This window comes from Alnus glutinosa, chromosome 2 (genome assembly GCF_958979055.1).
Source record: "Alnus glutinosa chromosome 2, dhAlnGlut1.1, whole genome shotgun sequence".
Lineage (NCBI taxonomy): Eukaryota > Viridiplantae > Streptophyta > Magnoliopsida > Fagales > Betulaceae > Alnus > Alnus glutinosa.
In genome coordinates, this window is record NC_084887.1 from 2,557,222 (window position 1) to 2,578,498 (window position 21,277).

Consider the following 21,277-nt stretch of genomic DNA (forward strand, 5'->3'; position numbering starts at 1 on the left):
TAATTTATGATAATTTCACTTTGAGGCATAAAAACATTTGGACTTAAAATATAACATTTTTTTACATCTTATTTACATCATAGCCATAACTTGATTTTATCACATTATACCGGTATATTAATCCTCATATGGTAGAGGTTTCCTTATCATATCAGAACCCTATTGCAGATGATCTATAACATATTGGTACATGAAGCACCGTAACATATATATGCATTAACTCTCGTACAATGGATGTTAACATAACATACCGAATTCATTTATAGGTAATATTGGTACCCTCGCCACAAGACACTGTAAACAAACAGGCTATGCCATCATATTGACACCCCATTCATGTCATACGGGTAACTCGTCATCATGTAACTGTAGCGTATACCAACACCCCATTATAAGGTAGTTATACTCATATCGAAAAACTCGTCACTGAGTAATCAATAATGTATATAGACAACTCCTTTAGGGTAATTGTAACTCATTCCGGCACCTTCATTGGGTACTGTAAATCTCATTTACATACATTTAAGCATTACCATATCTTTCCATCATCTTTCATTGTTAACGCATGCTTATTAAATAATGGATGTTAGGGATCCGGACAGGAGATCAACTTTGGATCACCTCTCTAAATTGACTTTTGAGGAATTATACCACTATTAAGTGGTGAATTGTGGCTTAATTTCAAGAATTATTTGCATGATACGCTTTTGGGAGAATAATCAATTTTATTATAATCATTTGATGGAACAGTAAACTTGGTTATCTTTAATTTATGGTTGGTAGTTTCAAACTTGGCATGTAATATTTTAGTATTTTGATTTTATGACTAGTTTTAGACCGAGACATTTATTGATTATCTTTATGTTATGATGCTTCTTAGTTTGTTCTGATATTATTATTTTATTGTGGTTATGATAGTAGTTATCTTGATGCATTAGAAAAATATTCTACTTTAGGCTCTCTGATGAGGGCTCAATGATCACTTAGCCTTTTCTCTTGCAAGATTGGACGGGGAGGCTTGCTGTGGGATATTTACCAGTTAATTATTTCTCGTGGTGTTACAAAATCCGTCTATAACCCATACAGACAGGCGGATAGTGGATGTAGGGAGATTTTTAACCGCCCACCTGAACACCCCTAATCATATTCACCATTTACCAACATATAGACATTTACATATATGAAATCTAATTCAAACTATAAAATACTTAACTGCCCAGTTGAACACCCTAAAACCATATTCACAATTTGCCAACACATATACCTTTAGATATGTAAAATATAATTTGAACTATAAAATGCATGGTTACTCTTCATTTCACTTAAAATGAAAATAATCTTGATCTTGGTCGAAAATAGTTTATCATGGCAACAAAGATCGCCTCTACAAGTTTAATGATTGATGCAATAACTAATTTTAAAAAAATGGTAAATGACTTGAATTAGGATTCTCTCAATTTCAAATGTGATGAAGAGTAACTATTTGATGATAATGATATAATGTTATTATATTTAACAATAATTATAAATTTATTAGTATATTATTCAAAAAATTTAAATAATTTGACATGATTTACGCATTTAAATGTAACAACAACAACATCGAGAGAGAGAGTCCTTGTCCGACCGACTCTCGGAAGGGAAATGACGACAGGTCCGTCGCTATAATAAATTGACTAAACAATCGCTCATCAGAGAAAAAAAAAAAAAAAAAAAGAAAAAGAAAAGAAAAAGAAAAAGAAAAGGCCTATACAATCATCCTGTAGGTACCATCGCGCATGCATGCATGCATGAGTGGATGATGATGGATGATGATGTGTCATCCACCTTCTTCACCCTAACATCCCAACAAATCTCTCTCTCTCTCTCTATCTCTCTGCTTCTAGGGTTTCTCAGCCTGCAGTCTCCCAAATCCAAACTCTGCATCTCACTTCCCTAAAACCCCACAAAACCCCTGCGATTTCCACCATAGTCCTATCAATTTCTCTCACATTCTCTCCCAATTAAGCTTCGCTTCCACACCAAACCCCGAAATTTTCCATTTTTGGCTAAGCTGAGCTAAGCTAGGCTGAGCTAAGCCTCCCCCAATCCCACCATTCATGGCCAAGACCAAACCTGGCAAGAAGGACCTCGACTCTTACACCATCAAAGGCACCAACAAAGTCGTTAGAAGTACGCTCTCTCTCTCTGGGGAGAAAACCCATAATTTATTTTCCTATTTTAAGCTAAAAAAAGAACCAAATTTGCTATTTTCTTTGTTTTTGTTTCTCCAACCCCAAAACTCAATTTCAAGCTCAACTCTAGCTTCTCTGGTTTTGGTTGTTCCTGTCCATGAAAACCTAGAATTTGTTTTGTTCTTATTTTTTTTAATTTTATTTTTGGACTCTAGAAACTCAGAATATCTCAGTTCTTATATTTGTTTATGAAACCCCAATACAAAATTTCAAGCTTCTCTGGTTTTGGCGCTTCTGTCTATGAAAACCCAGAATTTGTTTTTTTTAATTTTACGCTCTTAAAACCCAGAATTTCTCAATTCTTAAATTTGTTTCTGAAGACCGAAATCGTTGTTTTTTCTAATGGTTTTGGAAACCCAATTGTTGTTGCATTGGATTGCATTAATGCTGGGTTAATTTTGATGCTATTTTGCAGATGGTGATTGCGTGTTGATGCGACCATCGGACTCCGATAAACCTCCGTACGTGGCGCGGGTAGAGAGGATCGAAGCTGATCACCGAAACAACGTGAAGGTTCGGGTCCGATGGTATTATCGGCCCGAGGAGTCGATTGGAGGGCGGAGACAGTTCCACGGGGCCAAGGAGCTGTTTCTATCTGACCACTATGATATGCAGAGTGCGCACACTATTGAGGGCAAGTGTATAGTGCACTCTTTCAAGAACTACACTAAGCTTGAGAATGTTGGAGCCGAGGATTACTTTTGTAGGTTTGAGTACAAGGCTGCCACTGGCGGGTTCACGCCAGACCGTGTGGCCGTGTGAGTTTTCTGGGTTTTGTGTGGTTTTTTGAGTGCTTCGGACTGCTTTTGATTGGATTACGAATTATTGTTTCTCGGTTTTGTGTGTTTTGAGCATCTTTGGTTATTTTGCCGGAAGTAAAGTTTTGTTTTTCGGCCTTTGGTTTTGAAGGTATTGCAAGTGTGAGATGCCATATAACCCAGACGATCTAATGGTGCAGTGTGAGGGATGCAAGGACTGGTAAGTTAGTTGCATGTTATTCCTTTGTTTTGTAGTGAATGGTGGCTTGTAGTATATGTGTGCTTTTTTGTCGCTTGTCTAAATAAATTATGTGTGCTTTTGTTGCTGAATTAATCTCTAATGAAGGTCCTTTGGCACAAAAATTGAAGTGGTTGCGTATGGTTGGTTACATTTTTATGGCTTTATCGCATAAAATTGTAAATGAGTGTGTTCACTTATGCTTGAAATGCTTCATCTTGTTTTGTTCTTGGACTTGGTGATCATTTTGGAAACTATACTATTTCCACTTATTTGCTGATCGACTGAGTCATCCTTGTTATTATGCTTGAAATGTTTATCACTTCTATTTTTGAAGGCATTCTTTTTTAGGCGGGTGTTTGGACATTGCTAAGGAGGACATAATTTCTAGTACCATGTGAACCAGTATGTGGAGAGGAAATTTTTGTTGAAAATTTTCTTTTGCTGTTCATCTATTGCAGACAACATATTGGAAATCTGCCCAAAATCTGCATTTGTTTTGATAGCGAACGCTTTGAGCTCCACATATATCTGGTAGGATCAATTAAGCATGTTGAATGTTTCATGATACAGTTTGTTTGTTTTGATTGATCATTTGCGAAGAGTGCATCTGGTAGGATAAATGAAGCATGTTGGATGTTTCATGATACAGTTTGTTTGTTTTGATTGATCATTTGCAATTTGGTGCACTCTTCTTGCTAATGGTCTTAACAATCTACTAATGTTATCAGAGCAAGTTGTTCAGTGAAAGTCTAGTTGGGTTGCAATTGCATAGAATTTTCCTTCTATAGGAATTAAAGATAAATGATTTAAAGTAAATTGGCAGGATCTATTAGCTTTGTTGAGGCAGAGTATCTGTCCTGGCTCAACTAAAGAGCTCTGTACACTAGGAGTTTTTTTTTTCAGCGGTTGGTGTCTTTATACATGCTAAGCTGTTATATGACTGGGATTCATTTGATTTTCCTGATTTAGTTTTCTCCCATTGCACTGCTTTACACACAGTTTAGTTTGTTGGGACTTCATAAAATCAATTCCTATTGCCCTTCCCTGTTTCCCATTTTACCTCCAATTAAGGCTTGAAATGACTTCTGGTGGGTATATAATCTGCATTTTTTTGCATAAGGTCATTTACTAGTTTATTAAAGTTCGAGATATCTCAAAGGATAATACTCCTTTTGCTGTTCAGAAGATGTTGCCCTGAGAAATTGGAGATATATAAGCACACCTTTTACCTTGCACTTCACATGGGGAGCATATCTTTGTAACTTTGTTGACTATGAAATCTGTGTTGTATCCATAGGCACTTTATGCTTTCTTCCTCGGTATGATGTGAGTAACAGTATGTGAGAATGATGCTAGATTTATTGTGTATTCAGTTTGTTTTTGGTTTGACTTTAAATTTTTGGAATTTGATATCAGTAGCGAATCATGAGTAAGTATCAATAGTTTGGTTCTACTTTTGACATGTACATAAGCAAATTTTAGATCAACTAGAAAGAAGTGAAAGAAAATATTTATAAAATTTTGATTACTTCAAAAAAGAAAAAAAAAAGAAAAGAAAAGAAGTGAAAGAAAATCATATCTATTGCATACTTCAAAAAGTTTGAATTGGAATGTAAGTATGTGAGGCATTGGCTGTGGATATATTTTCGCAACAAAAATTAGTGACTTTAAAAGGATTTGCTTGAAATAAGTGGAATAAAGACATGGGATTCCATAATTGAGAAAGCTTGGATGAAAGTCTTGCAGTTTTAACTATACTTTTAAACTTGCAGTTGTAAAATTGTCCCATTTACCCTAAATTTTCGGACTTTACTGTCACTTATATGTCATAAGTGGAAAAAAAAAATAGAAATAAAGCCAAAGTAAAGGAAACTTGAATCAGTTATTAATTCATATGGTAGGTTTTCATATTAACAAAAACAACAGTGAGAAGTTTAGGAAGTCCATCTGAAGGTCTGTTATTTTTGGGTATGAAATTCTTTAAAAACCCAATGAGATGTGTACTTAGTGAAATTACGTGTTATCTTTCAATTAACACTGTGGGTGTTAGACGGTATGCTTTTTATTTTATTTATTTATTTTTCATATCCACATGAAAATAATAGAAATAATCATGTTTTCCATATCTCATGTATTACTATATATTGCAGGTTTCATCCTTCTTGTATGGGTATGACCATTGAAGAAGCAAAAAAATTGGAAAACTTTTTGTGTTCTGAGTGTTCATCTGATGATGATGCCAAGAGATCCTTGAATGCATTCCCGGTGTCACCATCTGTTGAGGCTAAGGTGAGAACACTTGCATCCTCTCAGTCACTGTGCGTGTATGTTGTTCATCTGTTGTCATCCAGTTAAATGCCAATTGTGTTGTTCTAGATTGATTATGTTGGGCTTGCTTGTTAGTAAATGAATATGCCCCAAGTGAATGCTGGTCAAAGCCGTTCATAGTTATTTTGGCCGATTGATCTTCCAGTTAAAAGATTTGGCCCGTCCACTTCTCCTGGGAAGTGATCACAGAAATGCCATGAAAGTTGTGTTCCATTGTTCTTAATTCTCACTGGAGCTCATTATGAAATTGAATTACATATCAGAAATTTTTACCTTTGAGGATGTTGGGTACATCACATTTTCTATCCATGAGATTTTATTACTCTAAATGCTCACTATCATTAAATAATGTAAGGCCAGGCTGCATTAATGAAAGTATTGAAATCAAGCTAAGCTACGTTGCATTGTTGAAGTTGTGAGGCCTTGGAGAGGATGCATATTAATGATGGAAAGTTGGAACAAGTTTCAATCTTAAAATTGAATACGATATGCAGATTCAAAGAGTTGATGTATGCGGAAGTAATTTAATATTTAGCATTTTTGTTCCTTCCGTGCCGTTGTGCATTTTAGATTTAGAGTTGACATGGAAAAGGACGTAATCGTGAAGTTATAATGTCCATTAGGTTCTAATTTTTCTTAAGTTCTGTGTTTTGACTGTCAGAAGTAGCTTGATGTGAGAATTATAATCAATGTAAATTTTGAGTTGAAAGTTAAGATAACAATGAAATCATTCTTTTCCTTGAGGTCTCATTGAGAATGTTCATACAAGAGATTAATATAGTTCAGCTCATGGCCTTGGTGGTTCTAATGATTCAATCAAGGACCATCCTTTTTTAACTTTTAATGAACCTCTTGCAAATGTTTATGCTAGGTGGAGCCGAAGCGCAGGAAGAGATGACTGATTGTGATGCATAACGGGGAGGTACTCATTTCTTGCTCGCCTCCAGTATTGTTGTTGTTGTTGTTGTTGTGTGATGTGGAATTGTACAGTGCAGAGAAGATACTGTGCTTTGCACAAACCAAAAGGCTTTACTTATTTTACCATGTTCAAATGTTTGTATGTGTGCTTGACTTAGGAGATGACTTTGTGATCTTTAATGTCCTCAGAGTGCTAAATGTGCAAAAAGCGCCTGAATCTTATTTAAGCGCAGAGCACACAAGAACACAAAACATAAATTTAGGGGAAACATTGGCTCTGTTGTGATGTCCTTATTGCTGGCATTATTACCGTATCTGTATGTTTGCCACCATAACTGCAGTAGCTTTCTATTACCCCTTTATGATCTTTGTTGATGGGAAAAGAAGATAGAAGAGGAATGGGGTGGGATGTGTTTCCTCTAAGATCAATCAAATGTCGAATCTGTTGAAAAGATCTCTGCAGAGTTGGGCCCTTTTTTTCTCCGTTTTCTCGATTCTTGAAGTTTTCAGGCACTGCCTCGATCCTTAGGCAGGCTGCCAGTAGAACTGAGGATTGTCATGAATAGGACTAAAAGCTTGGTGAGTGTAGTTGCAAAGTGACGGGAAAAACCCATCTGGCACAATGAAGTGGGTTTGCTCCCACATCTACTGCTGCCACTGGGTTGACCTGACTTTCTGGTGGAGCTGGGTTCTGTTGAATCAATCTGTCCTTCCTCTGGTTGATTTTCAAAACTCTGAAGTCCTACTCCCAACGGTTGAATTGTTCTGAAGAATTGAAGATTCACATAATTGCACCTACTACCTTTTCAGCTGGAAGATCGTTCCCAGAAAACTTGAGACCATCAGGAATGTTCTGCACTTCCTTACAAGCAAAACTTGTATCGTACAATTGGCATTTTATATGATGTTATTTGTAGTTGTACATTATAGAGTTATCAAGGAGGTTAGGGATATCATGGCATATGCAATAAAGAAAATGTTTCTTTTGGGTACAGGCAAACGATGTGGATAATGCTGTCCTTTTATGGTAATGTGATTGGAGTCACTTCTGCCACTAAATTTTGTTTTTTTTTTTTTTTAACACTCTCCACCCCAACCAAAAATAAGTAAACAAAGCTTGCAAGGTGTAAAAGAGTTGTTCTTATGGTTCCAACCCAAAGGTTCGATATGGAGTTGCTGATTGTGATGGCTCAAACATATCCTCTGCTGGCAGAATCCCTTCCGAGGCCACGGCGACAACGTGGGATTTGGGACATTACCCACAAAAGGTTTAAATTTCTGAATCACAAGAAACTTCAGCATCCTTCTGCCTTATCTGGCTAATTGTGCAACTTCAGTGAGGAATAGGTTCTTCAAAATTGAAAGTATCATTTTATAGTCGGGATTTAAAGTTGGTACATTTAACATCTAACTGTGTATATATTTTTACATTATTTATTTATTTATTTTTAAAAAAATGTGCCAACATTGAGTCACTCAGAAACAATTCACTTTTTCCATGTGATTTTCTTTTCTGGCTCATATAAAGTTTGGCTTTAAAGCCACTCAACCATAAAAAGATAAAATCAAATGGAACAAGTTGCCCATCTCTTGGCATTTCCTCGTTTCCCATTTTCCTGAGAAAGCTTTGTAGAAATTCATAATAAAGTAAAGAGATTGAAATAGAGAAAGAGACATGGAATTACGTGGTTCATCATATGCTTATGTTTACATGTAAAAGCATAGAGGCTATATCTTTTCCTAATTGATTTGATTGTGTGTAAAGCTTTGAGCTTCACAAGCAATTTCAAATGTAAACAAAGTTATTAGATTAAGGTAAACAAATTTCTTAATTTGGAGTAAATAAGTCACCATTTATTACAAATGATTTCTATTCTTATCACGCTCTTCAATGGAATAGGAAACAAAAGTAAATCAACGAAGGAATCTTTTTCACTGTCTATTCAAATTGATAAACGAAGGGTGTGTTTGGAATTACGATTTCGTAGATAAAAAGTACATTTTTAAATCAAATGATAGAAAATAAACAATTTATGAATTGCGTTTTTAAAAAATTGTAATTTGAAAACGTAAAAAACTGCTTTTCCAAATCAGCAAGGAAGTGCTTTTTTAAAAACGCATAATTTTAAAAGGTAACTTACAATTTTAAAGATCAAATTGCGATTTTACTAAATGTTTGATTGCGTTTTTAAAAATCATTTTTTTTTTTAAATCCCATATTTTAAAATTGTATTTCTTTTAAAATCGCAAACTCAAATAGCCCAAAGTAGTGACGGCCGAGCAGATGGAGAATCCATTTTGCCAAAAAGTGGACAAACTTTTCTAACTTTCCATGAAGAGGAGGCAGGATATGATTGGGGCTACTTTCAATCAATAGGGTTAGGATAACAACACAGTGAAGCAGGGGATTATTTCATGAATTGAATCTAAAGCATGGTTGACTAAGCAATGCCGACACCTTTTAGGTTTTGACATGGTCGGTTCCCACAAGACTTTCTACTGCACTCATCTGGATTCAACTTAATCAGTGCAATTATATTGTGCAAGCCCGCCATGACCAAGTCCCTATTGTCACCTTGAAGGGGTCTTAAAGCTTCAATCTTATACAAAATCTCCTATGTATTTGTCAAAAAAAAAATGTATAATTTATATATAATGCGTTGATTATAAAGGAGTTTATATGTGTTAAGTTCTATATTGATTCTTTATTAGATGAGATTGAGTGTTATAAATGGTTTTAGAGAACTCTAATTATAATTTGACTAGTCATTTTAGAGTAATAATACAGATGTGACTAACGCTTTACCAAAATACGTTAACAAACGTAACCATTTGGTTGTCCAAAAATAAAATGCATATCATGGTACTAATAACCGGGATAAAGACAATATGCTTGTGGGGTTCAACCCTATACTTAGTAAAATTAAGAAAATAAACGGCTTTTGTTAACGTGTTTTAAGGAGTATTTTTAGTTTGAAAAAGTATTCCGATATCATGTATTTTCGTAATTTTAAGAACATTTTGTGTTTCGGATTGTTTATTACTATTTAAAAATTAAAGACAAAAATTTTAACAAACAAAATATAAAGCAAAAGATTTGAGAGACATCAAAATATACCAAATCTGTCTGTTGGGATTAGGGCACTAAAAAAGACTTTCTCAACTCCCCCAATCTCACTTCAGTTGCCAAGTCAACCCAAATGACCCAATCCACAGGCAGCAGACACAGTGGAACCCACCCCCATCTGCAATACGTGATGCCATTGCCATTGCCATTGCCATTGGGTCCATTTTGCATCTCAAAATAATCACTGGTCTCCCATCACACACGAACATTTTCAAAAGGGGACATAGAAGGAATTTACAAAACCTTAGCTCTTGCCCTTGTTGACATTTACCAAACCAAACGCATTTGAACCTCTGTTTCCAATTTCCCATGTTCTTTTTGTTTGGGTTTTTGCTTTCCTCTCTCATTTTCATCATCAAAGTGCAAAAATAAGCTAAGCCAAGGCCTATCAGAAGAGCTTTCGTATAATTTTTACAGGCATTTTCAATTTTTCTCTTCTTAGTTTTGTTTTTGTACCTCTGTCTCTGTCTCTCTCTCTCTGTGACTAGCTTGAATTAGGGTTCATGAGTTGGAAAAGAATAAAGATCACTTTTTTCAGCTAAGATTTTCTTGGGATTTCTCGCCTTTTCTCTCGTTTTCTCGCACTTTCTTGGATCTCTTCAACCATGTCGTCAATGTAAGTGATTCCCTCTTCGATATCTTTTCAATTATTTCACGGCCCACTCTCTGTTCATCAATCCCAAATGTTCTAACTTTGATTCTGCTTTCGCAAATTTTGAATTCTGAAGCTTCACATGCACAGACCCATTTAGTTAATTGTTTCTGATTAGGGTTTTGCTTCTTTCTTTTTCTTCTGGGTGCCCATTTTCAAATTCCTGTGTTTTATATTCAGTAATTATGAGAATGCCTATGATTTGATCTATTTCTAGGTATAAAGTTTGGTTATTGTTTAGGAAAATTAGGGCTGGGGTTAGGGTTTTGTAGATATGATCAAACAGATATTGGGTAAACTACCTCGAAAACCCTCAAAATCATCGCATAATGACTCGAACAATGACGGAGGGGTCAATGCCCATTCTTCGTTGAACTCGTTTACTGGACCCAATTCTGTTAATAGCTCCAAACCCACTTCAGCTTCTTCGAAATCTTCGAATAATGGGACTCCTGCCCCTCACTCTACACCTGTAAACAAATCGAATCAAGGGAAAAAATCAGCAACCGTTGCGGCCCAAGTGGGTCCTGTGCCGGCTTCAGTGGTATACGAGGTTTTGCCGAGTTTTCGAGATGTTTCGAACTCGGAAAAGCAGAGTCTCTTTATTAGGAAACTTAATATGTGCACTGTTGTGTTTGATTTCAATGATTCTGCAAAGAATATTAAAGAGAAGGATGTCAAGCGGCAAACTTTGCAAGAGCTCGTTGATTATTTTTCAGCGGTAACTTCGAAGTTCAATGAGGTGGCAATGCAGGCGATGACGAAGATGGTGGCAGCCAATTTGTTTCGAGCACTTCCATCTCCAAATCATGATGGTAAGGTTCCAGAAATGTATGACCCAGAAGAGGAGGAACCGACCCTGGATCCTGCTTGGCCTCATCTTCAGATGGTGTATGAATTTTTATTAAGATTTGTAGCATCAGCGGAGACAGATGCCAAGCTTGCAAAAAGATATATCGACCATTCGTTTGTGTTGAGATTGCTGGAGTTGTTTGATTCTGAGGACCAGAGAGAGAGGGATTACTTAAAAACGATTCTCCATCGCATTTATGGGAAGTTCATGGTGCATCGACCATTCATTAGGAAAGCTATCAACAATATCTTCTATCGTTTCATTTTTGAGACAGAGAAGCACAATGGGATCGCCGAATTGCTTGAAATATTGGGCAGTATAATTAATGGATTTGCTTTGCCTTTGAAGGAAGAGCACAAGCTGTTCCTTGTCCGTGCTTTGATTCCCCTTCATAAGCCAAAGTGTGTATCTTTGTACCATCAGCAACTTTCATATTGCATTACTCAGTTTGTGGAGAAAGATGCCAAGCTGGCTGATACTGTGATTCGAGGGCTTTTAAAGTATTGGCCCATAACTAATAGTTCAAAGGAGGTTATGTTCCTTGGTGAATTGGAGGAAGTTCTTGAAGCCACACAGGGAGCAGAGTTCCAGCGCTGCATGCTCCCACTATTCCGTCAAATTGGTCGCTGCCTCAACAGCTCACATTTTCAGGTGCTGGTTTTAGGATCTTTCTAGATTTCTCTAGCATACACATCATCAGCGTTGGCATCCCTTTTCATTCATCCTTTCTGTCCTTTATTTTCTTTTACAAATTAAACTTCTCCTATATTGGGTCCTTATTCTTCATGGAAATTTAATTGCTGTCCCAATAAGATTGGGATTCTGAATTGTGGTTTTGGCTTTTGGCTCTTTCACTTTGTTACCAGTTGGTTTTGTCACTAGTATGTGTTAAAGCTCGATTCTTTGATGGTTTTTGTTTGGATTTTTCCTTTTATGAATCTGTGGATATTCAATATCTTTGATGTGGGATAAAGTTTTTTGTGTACGTTTTTTTTTTTAGATGCTCACTTGCACTGTCATGATTTGATGGATAATGAGGTGATTCTTTTGGCGTGGAATGTATGTTTTAAGATGGTGAAAAGTCTTCAGATAATTCTAATGTATGTGAAGAATTAAAATGCGACTTCAATTAAATGCGGTAAGAATTAAAGTCCTTTTAATCTAGTATAACATGATTTCTGAATGTAAGAATTCCATCACAGATTCCCAGTACATATCTACATTTGCATCAAAATTTATTCTGTAAAGGAGAACACCTTTTCCTCCATGCCTTTGGTGATGCGAGGATAATTATTTTCATATATACACTTTAGCCATTTCCCTTTAAGTTTGAGTGTGCTTAATGAAATACTAGGGTTGTGTTCTAAATTCTTGAAAATGTCATTTTCTTTTGAGAAATAGTTTCTGTAACATTTACATCTTTTTGCAAGGGCATCCATAGTCATTTTACTTTTTAAAACCGTGGCACTGATTTTGTTGGGGAAATGACATTGCTGGTATGTCCTAGAAACAGTTCATCTCCAGATAGAAGGTTTTTGTTCTGAGAAGGCCTCTTGCTACTATAGATGTATCGGTGATGCTTTGCTTGAACCCAATCTCCCCGCTCCGGATGCTAGTATTTTCTTATTATGATATAATAACCCATATAACCCAAAGATTTTATGGGGAATTTCAGTTTTATATATTATTTGGAACAAAAATGGAAAGGCTGGCCTTCTGTGATGAGGAATTGTGTGTATATAGCAAGTGCTAATCGTGTTTTATGCCATGCCATGAATGGTACTTTCCATTTAAACTCTTTCTTATATCTGCAATATTCAGTCTATATTGTGCCAGTGAGCTCTAGCTCAAATGATGATTCCTCTCATAAAAATAATTGAAGGTGAGGTCATGGGTTCAAGACCAATGGGTACATGTCTAGATATGGTGTCCGCATAAGTCAAGATATCAAGAACAAAATGCTGATAGTACAATCTCTCTCTCTCTCTCTCTCTCTCTCTCTCTCTCTCTCTCTCTCTCTCTCTCTCTCTCAGCCCTAGCGTCGGGGCGTGAGAGCGCGTCAAGCTAGGAGATCCATTCTCTTCACTTCCTTGCTTCTCGTTTTTTGCTGTCGGGGTTTGAGTTTTGTCTTTCCGGTTCTTGGATCTCGCTTGTTTCACGCGTAGGGGTTTCAACCGGTGTTTCCTCTTGTTGGGTTTCTCTATTCCGGCGACAATGTGATTTTTTTGGGTCGGCCGCTTGAGAGTTGGGTGGGTTTTGAGATGGAGAAAAGCTTTCTCGTGGAGTCGAAGATTTTTGTCATGATGGGGCTTCAATGCTGAGGGTGGGGGAGAAGAGAAATATTTTTCCGGCGAAACCATCATCAGTTCTCAGTGCGCTGAGTGGCTTGCATCGACGTTGGAGATTCTTTTGGGTTATCCGGAAGATCTAGATTTCATCAAATCCTTTAGGGAAGGATCGAAAGTCTTGATTGCTCGGAGAGGTGGGAATCAAGCTGGCCATTTCTTAGGAGGCAACAGCTTTCGGGATGGGTGGCCGGAAAGGTTTTATTTTGATCCCTGAGGGGTGTGGAGGGTGGGGATGGCACAAATTCTCCGGCGAGCTGAGAGAGGCCGTAGATTATCTCTCTGCCAAAGTGGGATGCGGGTTTGGGTCCTCGCTTGCGTCAGTTAAGGAAGATGGGAAGGAAGAAGAGGTAAGGCCGGGTTTGGCTCCTTTGTGGAGGCACTGAGGTCAGGTTCGGTCTCTGCAATGAAGAAGGTGCCCATTGTGGGGGGTCGTTAGTCCGGGTGGAGGGCTTCGCGGTCGGAGCTGTGTGCTCTTGATATTCTTTCGTTGGTAAGGCATGTAGAGGTTGAACCGAGATCAGCGGTGGATTGTTTCTCGTTGGAGTACCTTCCGATTGCTTTGTTGGACTTTGACCGGTAGCTTCGTCCGCAGGGTAAGAAGATTATCTCTCGGTCAAATTTGAAATTTGAATTTTTGAAAATGCGAATGTGGAGTAAGCTGGGTACCGGGTTTAATTTGGCATTGGGCTGGGCTGTAAGGAACTTTCTGGACCGATTTGTCGGGTCGAGGTTGGGTCAAAAACTTTATGGTTTCCGCGTGGCCCGTCTCATACTGAAACATAAAGCTTCCCGTCTGTCGAGATCACTGTCGGATTCGACACCAAAGTTGTCTTATGGGATGTTTTAGTTCGGAATCCTCTTGGGGGTTTGGAGGTTGATACATTGGTAGCCACAGAGGGCGTGGGTCCGGCGGCGATTGTTCCTGTTGGGTGTTCCCTTCGGCCGAAACCTTCGTGGTCGTTAGGTACTGGGATGGCTTCTTTTCTGTCCTCTTCTGGGGGTGGGTATAGCAGCTTGTTGGTGTTTCAGGTGCTGCCAAGTAGACTTTTAGCCTCTAAAGAATTTGGGTTTCCCCCTTCACCAGCTCCGGATCTTATCCTTTTGGCATCTTCAGCTCTTTCTCCGGCTCTTGTCTTTTTCTTCACTCCATTGAGGGCGCTTCAGATTCCTCAACCATGTTTTGCCCTTCCGTCTCTTGTTGGAGTGGCTGTTTTTTTTTTTGATAAGTAAACAACAATTTTATATAGAAAGCGTAAGGCGCCCCAGTACACAGGCAGTATACGACGAGCACTTACAAACCCAAAACCCAATAACACGCCCAAAACAGCAGAAAGCCCCAACAACACCCACAAAACCCGAAACGCCAAAAAAACACCCACTACAACCAAAATCCAGAGGCACCCAAAGACCAAGCCTACTGAAGCCGACTGAAACCACGAGAGACCCAAAATCCAAGCCTACCGAGGCCAGACTACAGAGCAAACCCAAAAAACAACGGAAAAACAACCCACAACCCGCCAAGACCTACTTCACGTGAGCCTTGCCTTTCCTACGCCTAAAAGGAACCAAATCATCGCCATAATTGATGGAGCTATGCAGATTCAGGAGCTCTCTCTTTCCTTTGGACTTCTGGCGCGCAATCATCTTATGCCGCTGAAATTCTTCTTCTATGGCATCTCGAATTGCCATAGCCTCCTCCCCAAAGTCCCTATCCAACACAAAATCCCCCCTCACGTGGCAGCTTGTTGGAATGGCTGTTTTGGGAGAGAAGCTGCGTTCTCCCCTCCTCGTGGTGGTTTCTAAACCTTTTCAGTGTTACTATAGGAGGGCGAAGGAACTGAGGGAAGGGCAATCTGTGAAGTGGAATGATGTGCTATTTTTTGATTCCCCGGAAGATGTGAAGATGACTGTTGGTTATGCTGTTAAAAGGGTTACGATTGCAGAGCCGCCAGGGAAGAGGTGGCAGAGCCTCCTGCAAAGAAGAAGACAGAGACTCTAGTGAAACTAAGCCTCTTTAGGAAGGGGTTTCTCAACTTTCCCCCCGATAGTTTTAGTCCCGCCCGCGTCGCTTTAGGAGGTCAACAATGTTGGGGTAGTAGGTCCTTTCTCCCCTCCGAGTGGTTGCATAAATGGTTTCTCCCAATCCCAGAATTGGCCAATCGGTTTTGATCATAACGGTAAGATTGTAGTTTGGGAGGAGGAAGATGATTATTGGGATGGATTACCCTTGGATTGGGCGATGGATGGGGATTTTGGGGAGGAGGCCATGGCAATTCAGGATGCCATGGAAGAGGAATTTCAGCGGGATTTGATGATTGCGCGCTAGAAGTTTAAAGGAAAAAGGGAGCTACTGAATTTGCATAGCTCCATCAATTATGGTGACGCGAAAGATCCCTCTAGGCGTAGGAAATGCAAGGCACACTTGATGTAGGCTAGTTGTGCCTTAGCGGGTGGTGCTTTGTCATGTTCTTAGTTGGGTCCTTTTGTAGTTTGTTTATGGGTGTTTTTTTTTCGTCTTTTGGGGCCTAGGTTTTGTGGGTTTTTGCGGGTTAGTTTTGGTTGTTTATGTGTATACTTTCTGTGTACTTAGAGGTGTCTTGCGTTTTCATTAATAAAGTTTTATTATTTATATATATATTCAACCACCATTGATCATAGAAGGTTTTGAGTTGATATTCTTTTTCGTCTTTGAGTCAAGCTATAGCCTATAAGAATAATATATATGTAAGGAATCATACATTGAGCATGTCGGCTAATCTAAGTTGAAGGTGAGCAGGCTTGTGTCAAATCTCCATGCTTTTGAGTTGTGTGCAGAAGTTTAACAAATAACAATTGGAAATTGGTGGCTGATTGATGTTAGAAAGATTGGCCAATATATTATGCCAGTTAAATGTGTTTCTTCATTTTCTGCAATGTGAATTTAAAGAGAAAATAAGTAGCAAGAAAAGCTATTTAATTTGCAGCAATCACATGCATTTGCCTGCTATACTCTACATAGATTAATCCCAATTAGAAATTTGTACTCTCGATCCTAAATTGACTATCATTACTTTTGGAGCTTCACTTTTTATACTTCCTGTAATTGCTATGCCTTTTCCTCTTTTTATTTTTTTTTTATTTTTTTTGTGGTTTAATTAATTTTACAAAAGAGAAAAGACCCCCTCAAACAGTGCGAGTGTCAAACATCATTAAGATATTACTGGATAGATGTTTTAACTGGTTTTTCTCTGGCAGGTAGCTGAGCGTGCATTGTTTTTGTGGAACAACGATCACATAAGAAATTTAATCACACAGAACCGTAATGTGATTCTACCTATAATTTTGCCAGCTTTGGAGAGAAATACACGGAGTCACTGGAACCCGGCTGTTCAGAGTTTGACATTGAATGTGAGGAAAATATTCTCGGATGCAGATCAAGCACTCTTTGATGAGTACTTGGTCAAATTCGAAGAAAATGAAGTCAAGGAGAGGGAGTCACAGGAGAAGCGGGAATCAACCTGGAAGCGCTTGGAAGATGTGGCCGCCTCTAAGGCTGTAAGCAACGAGGCCGTGCTTGTCTCAAGATATAACTCTTCTGCTGCCATTGCTACCAGCCCCAAGCCCCGGGCTACCGTGGGTAGTTGAGCCACAGGACATGCATGTTGCTAGATTTCACCTTTCTCAGCTATGGTTGAACAAAGGGAGTGGGGCGGAACTCAGTTGGCGCAATCTAGGATTTTTTTTGGCATCGCTTCCCTTGGGGGTCTTGATGATATTGTGGTTGGTCCTTGTTTTTGGGTTCTTGGCTCGTTCCTTTTATCCTCTTCAGCATGGAGGCGTTTGTGTATCATAAGGGATTTAGTCAATTGAGGTAGCTGTTCGGATTCCTACCTGATTAATATTTTATTTTTCTCTGATGCAAAACATGGTTCCTTTTGTGCTATATATAGCCTTTGTGTATTTTGTAGCCTTTCTGAGTTCTGTTTATGTCAAACGTATATATCATCTTTATTTCGAAAATTTTAATGCAGTGTGTCCTATGGTTGGTGGAAAAATTGTCATGGCTGATTGATTTTAATACCAAGGGCATGACCTTCTTGTTATGTCTGTGCCTTTCATGGATCTCTCTGACTGCGGTAATGTATCCAGTGACCAGGAATTTTCGATGAGAAATATTATTCTTCACATTCATTTATCATATTTATACTGGCTGAGGTTACGTGTTTTAAATGACTTTTAATGTTAGTTATTTAGAAAAGGCAGAAAGAAAGCTACTTAAAACACGTCAGTGTCGATGTAAAATAGGTGTGAGGGATAGCATTACTCATTTTTTATATAGAAGGAATTTTTCCTGAATGGGGAGCTCTGTTTTGGGGGATGTTTGTATATACCTTCTGCAAGACTACTTTCAGAAGTGCTGCCATTTTTATCTTGTTACTAGGTTGAAGCTCTTAATGGTTGGGCCTGACTGAGTAATTACCATCCCTTCCATCACTACCTCCTGCGCTGCCTTTATTCCTACTAGCAGAATTTCACGCCTTTCTTAGTATAATAGTATTTTAGATACCATTTTTAGCGAAAGTTCACTAAACTCTAGAACCTTTTATTTTATTTTATTTTTTTTTTCAAAAAAAAAAAAGAAAAAAACTCTTGTATTTTAGCTGAAGCCAATGGATTAGGATCTTCTACAATTTCAAAAAAAATTTATATTCTCAAATTATATAAATCTAGGCTGGTTTTTATATCGTACAATGTGAAAAATGATACATATTAAATACATGACATGTTACTAAGACCAAAAAAAAAAAGAAAAAAAAAAAATCATTCCAAAAGTCTTTTCATTTACTTTTGAAGATATGCTTATTCTTTACTAAACCAAAATACAGTTTTTTGTTCAAAGCTTTTCTACGACATAAAATATAAGAATCTGATAAAAATATATTCAATTCTCCTTGTTAATATGTTACATTTTTAATAGTTAGCATTTTTCATGTCGTTCAATACATGAAACGACTTAAATTAATATAATTTGAGAATCTACAATTTTAAAGAAATTGTAGGAGATTCTGATCTAGTTTTTTATGGATCAACTAAATTTGCGGATTGAAAACGTGCAATTTCAAAATGTAATTTTTAAAAACGTAGTTAAATATTTAGAAAAATTGCGATTTGGTTTTTAAAATCGCAATTTAACCTTTAAAATCACGCGTTTTTTAGAAACATACCTCACTGTCATTGATTTGAAAATTTAGATTTTTTAACGTTTTCAAACCGTAATTTTTAGAGAACGCACTTTCAAATGATACGTTTTTTGCGATTTAGTTTAAAATCACACTTCATCTTACGAAATTGCAGGGCTAAAAAGACTCACAATTCCACAAAAAAAATAAACTGGTCTCAAACCAATTTTTTGATCCAATATACAATGCTTCAACTAAGCAGTTAAAATAAACAAGATACCTATTAAGGGAAGCTCTATTACTCCACATGTAACTTGACACAATGGGCTCTCAATCATCGCCATATGCTCTGAAAGTGTAGCGCTCTTGGTATGGACCATTGAACCAGAGGTCTGCCTCAAACCACTTTGGGTAACGAACAAGGTCTCCGGCAACAAATTGCATGAACTTCTTGCTCCCTTCAGGAACTACTCTCACCTCCCCTTCCTCAATGTAAACCAATTGGTCCACCTGCCAGTCCCAGGGCAACTTGCACTTGCCGGTCTTCCACACTGACCATCTTGAAACCCCAAGCTCTGCCAGCCGCTGCGGTGACGCTTTCCGTTCCACCCTCACATTGTACAGTTCCTCCAAAGGTTTCTCTATCCGCATTGCCTTGATAACCTGACATCGCCCAATATCACTGCTCAACTTTCTACAATCTCTGCTGATGCTGTTGACAGAGAAGCAACTGAAGGTTGAGGGCATGTTTAGGCTTGCCATGCCTACTGGTGCTCAACCTACTCAAGATGGCCAAGTTGCGAGAGAGCAAAATATTAGAGGTGTTTCACAGCAGTTAATAACATTGTGCTTTATATACCTTCTAAAATATTGTATTTAGTCCTTATGTTTTTATCTTATTTGAATTTAGTCCTTAAGTTTTTAATTTCAAGAACATGGTCATGAAGTTTTGCCCAAATTTTAAATAGGTTCCTCTCTCACTTTTTCGTCAAAATTAATGGGTTGTCATATGTCATGTGTGTCTCAATTGACACGTCAACGTCCATATCAGTACCTAATATCAATGCCATATCATTAAGTGCCAAGTCATCCACATAAAAAAAAAAGAGACCCAACTCCACAAACAAAAATCTTCTTTGTTATCCTAATCTTCTAAATTTGTAACATTAGAGAGAAGACCATTAACTTTGATGCTGATATGGACATCAACATTGATATTGGGTGTTGACATGGATCCTATCATGTCAAATGAGACACATGTGACAAATGAAAAATCGTTAACTTTGATTGTAAAGTAATAGAGAGGCCAATTTGAAACTTAGGCAAAACTTAAGGACCTTAGTTTTTAAATTGAAAACTTAAGGACTAAATCCAAAATAAGATGAAAACGTAGGGGCTAAATATGATTTCTCCCTAAAACTTCTCCAAAACCGACACAATTAGCATGTGCGAATCCCTTTTGGTGCCAACTACCAAGACAGTAAGAATGAATCATACGCTATCACTTGAGCATGATGATACAATAAGGCATAACTTCACTCTGCTAATAACATCATTGATAACACACTTCTCTTTATCTGTACATTTCATATCTTGCTCCACTGAACCTAAATTATAGGCACATGTTATGTTTCTTTCAAGTCATTTATTAGCATCTGCCCTATGCATTCCAACTATGGATTCTATGCTGTTCATTGTATCTTAAAATGCATAAAATATAAGCACAGATGGTGACTGATGATGGAAAAAAGTCTCGAGGAACATCCTCAACCTCAATTCATTCACTTCTACAAAGAGTAGAATACGTAACAGCCACAAAGAGGCATATAAGACTAAACCTACCTCCTGCTTATGCCTATATTTGAATCCAAAAATTAGTATTGCCATTGATGTAACTTCAGATGAAAAAACAGTATATCCAAGCGCAGTTGTCCTCACAAAATTTCTTAAGCAGTATCAATCTAAAATTATCAAGCATTCTACATGATTACTAGAGGATTCATATTTCAAGAAGACTCTCACAGTCCATTACTATTTACTTCCGATTTCAAATTTCAACCATTAGAAAGAGAAAAATGAGCAAGGGAGGCATAACCAAAAAAATGGAAAAAAATAAAAGATATGGACTTGAATTTAAGAATCTACAAACTCCCTCTGGTTGCTAAGAAAATGTAGAAAATGGGTGGAATCAAAACTCTAATATCTAGGCTTTCTCACTATGTGAGAAACAAGAAAACAAAAACCACCACCCAACACAAGAGAGCCTAAAAGAACCATTTTGGGGGGTTCAGATTTTCCAATTTTCAGAACCCAACACAAAATGTTATGAAAAAATCAAGATTCAGACTTTGATTTCATGTCCTTTCTCTTCTCCGGTTCTCCCCCATTTTCCCAGTAACCAAGCAGAAAGTTGAAGAAAACACAAACAAAACAACACAATATTGGTAACAAAGACGATCATAAAACAAAACAAAACAAAGAAGAAGAACATCGTGGGTGTGTTTTTACCTGTTGATTATAGTCTGCAGATTCCAAGACCAAGAGCGAGACACTGAGAACTGAGGAGCAATGACTCTAAAACCCCGAATCCAAGGTTTATCCAATTGTCCACGTGAACTTTCGTTATGTCACCTGCCGGTGACCTTTCTGTTTCTCACCC

The 21,277-nt window shown here is 37.7% G+C and overlaps 3 protein-coding genes across 3 annotated transcripts; 2 read left to right on the forward strand and 1 right to left on the reverse strand.

Annotated features, from left to right (window-relative positions):
• The first annotated feature begins 1,777 nt into the window (after positions 1-1,777).
• On the forward strand, positions 1,778-7,471 carry LOC133860794 (chromatin remodeling protein EBS-like). Its single transcript, XM_062296416.1, has 5 exons — positions 1,778-2,172; positions 2,650-2,992; positions 3,144-3,212; positions 5,384-5,522; positions 6,433-7,471. Exons 1-5 carry the CDS (start codon positions 2,100-2,102, stop codon positions 6,457-6,459), a joined length of 651 nt encoding a protein of 216 aa, XP_062152400.1. The 5' UTR covers positions 1,778-2,099; the 3' UTR covers positions 6,460-7,471.
• Positions 7,472-9,784: 2,313 nt separating this feature from the next.
• On the forward strand, positions 9,785-17,493 carry LOC133860673 (serine/threonine protein phosphatase 2A 59 kDa regulatory subunit B' gamma isoform). The gene is made up of 2 exons (XM_062296249.1): positions 9,785-11,762; positions 16,694-17,493. Exons 1-2 carry the CDS (start codon positions 10,533-10,535, stop codon positions 17,081-17,083), a joined length of 1,620 nt encoding a protein of 539 aa, XP_062152233.1. The 5' UTR covers positions 9,785-10,532; the 3' UTR covers positions 17,084-17,493.
• A 1,318-nt stretch (positions 17,494-18,811) lies between these two features.
• On the reverse strand, positions 18,812-21,245 carry LOC133860810 (uncharacterized). Its single transcript, XM_062296436.1, has 2 exons — positions 21,127-21,245; positions 18,812-19,397 (listed from the first exon to the last, which is right to left on the reverse strand). Exon 2 carries the CDS (start codon positions 19,378-19,380, stop codon positions 18,949-18,951), a length of 432 nt encoding a protein of 143 aa, XP_062152420.1. The 5' UTR covers positions 19,381-19,397; positions 21,127-21,245; the 3' UTR covers positions 18,812-18,948.
• Between the last annotated feature and the right edge of the window lie 32 nt (positions 21,246-21,277).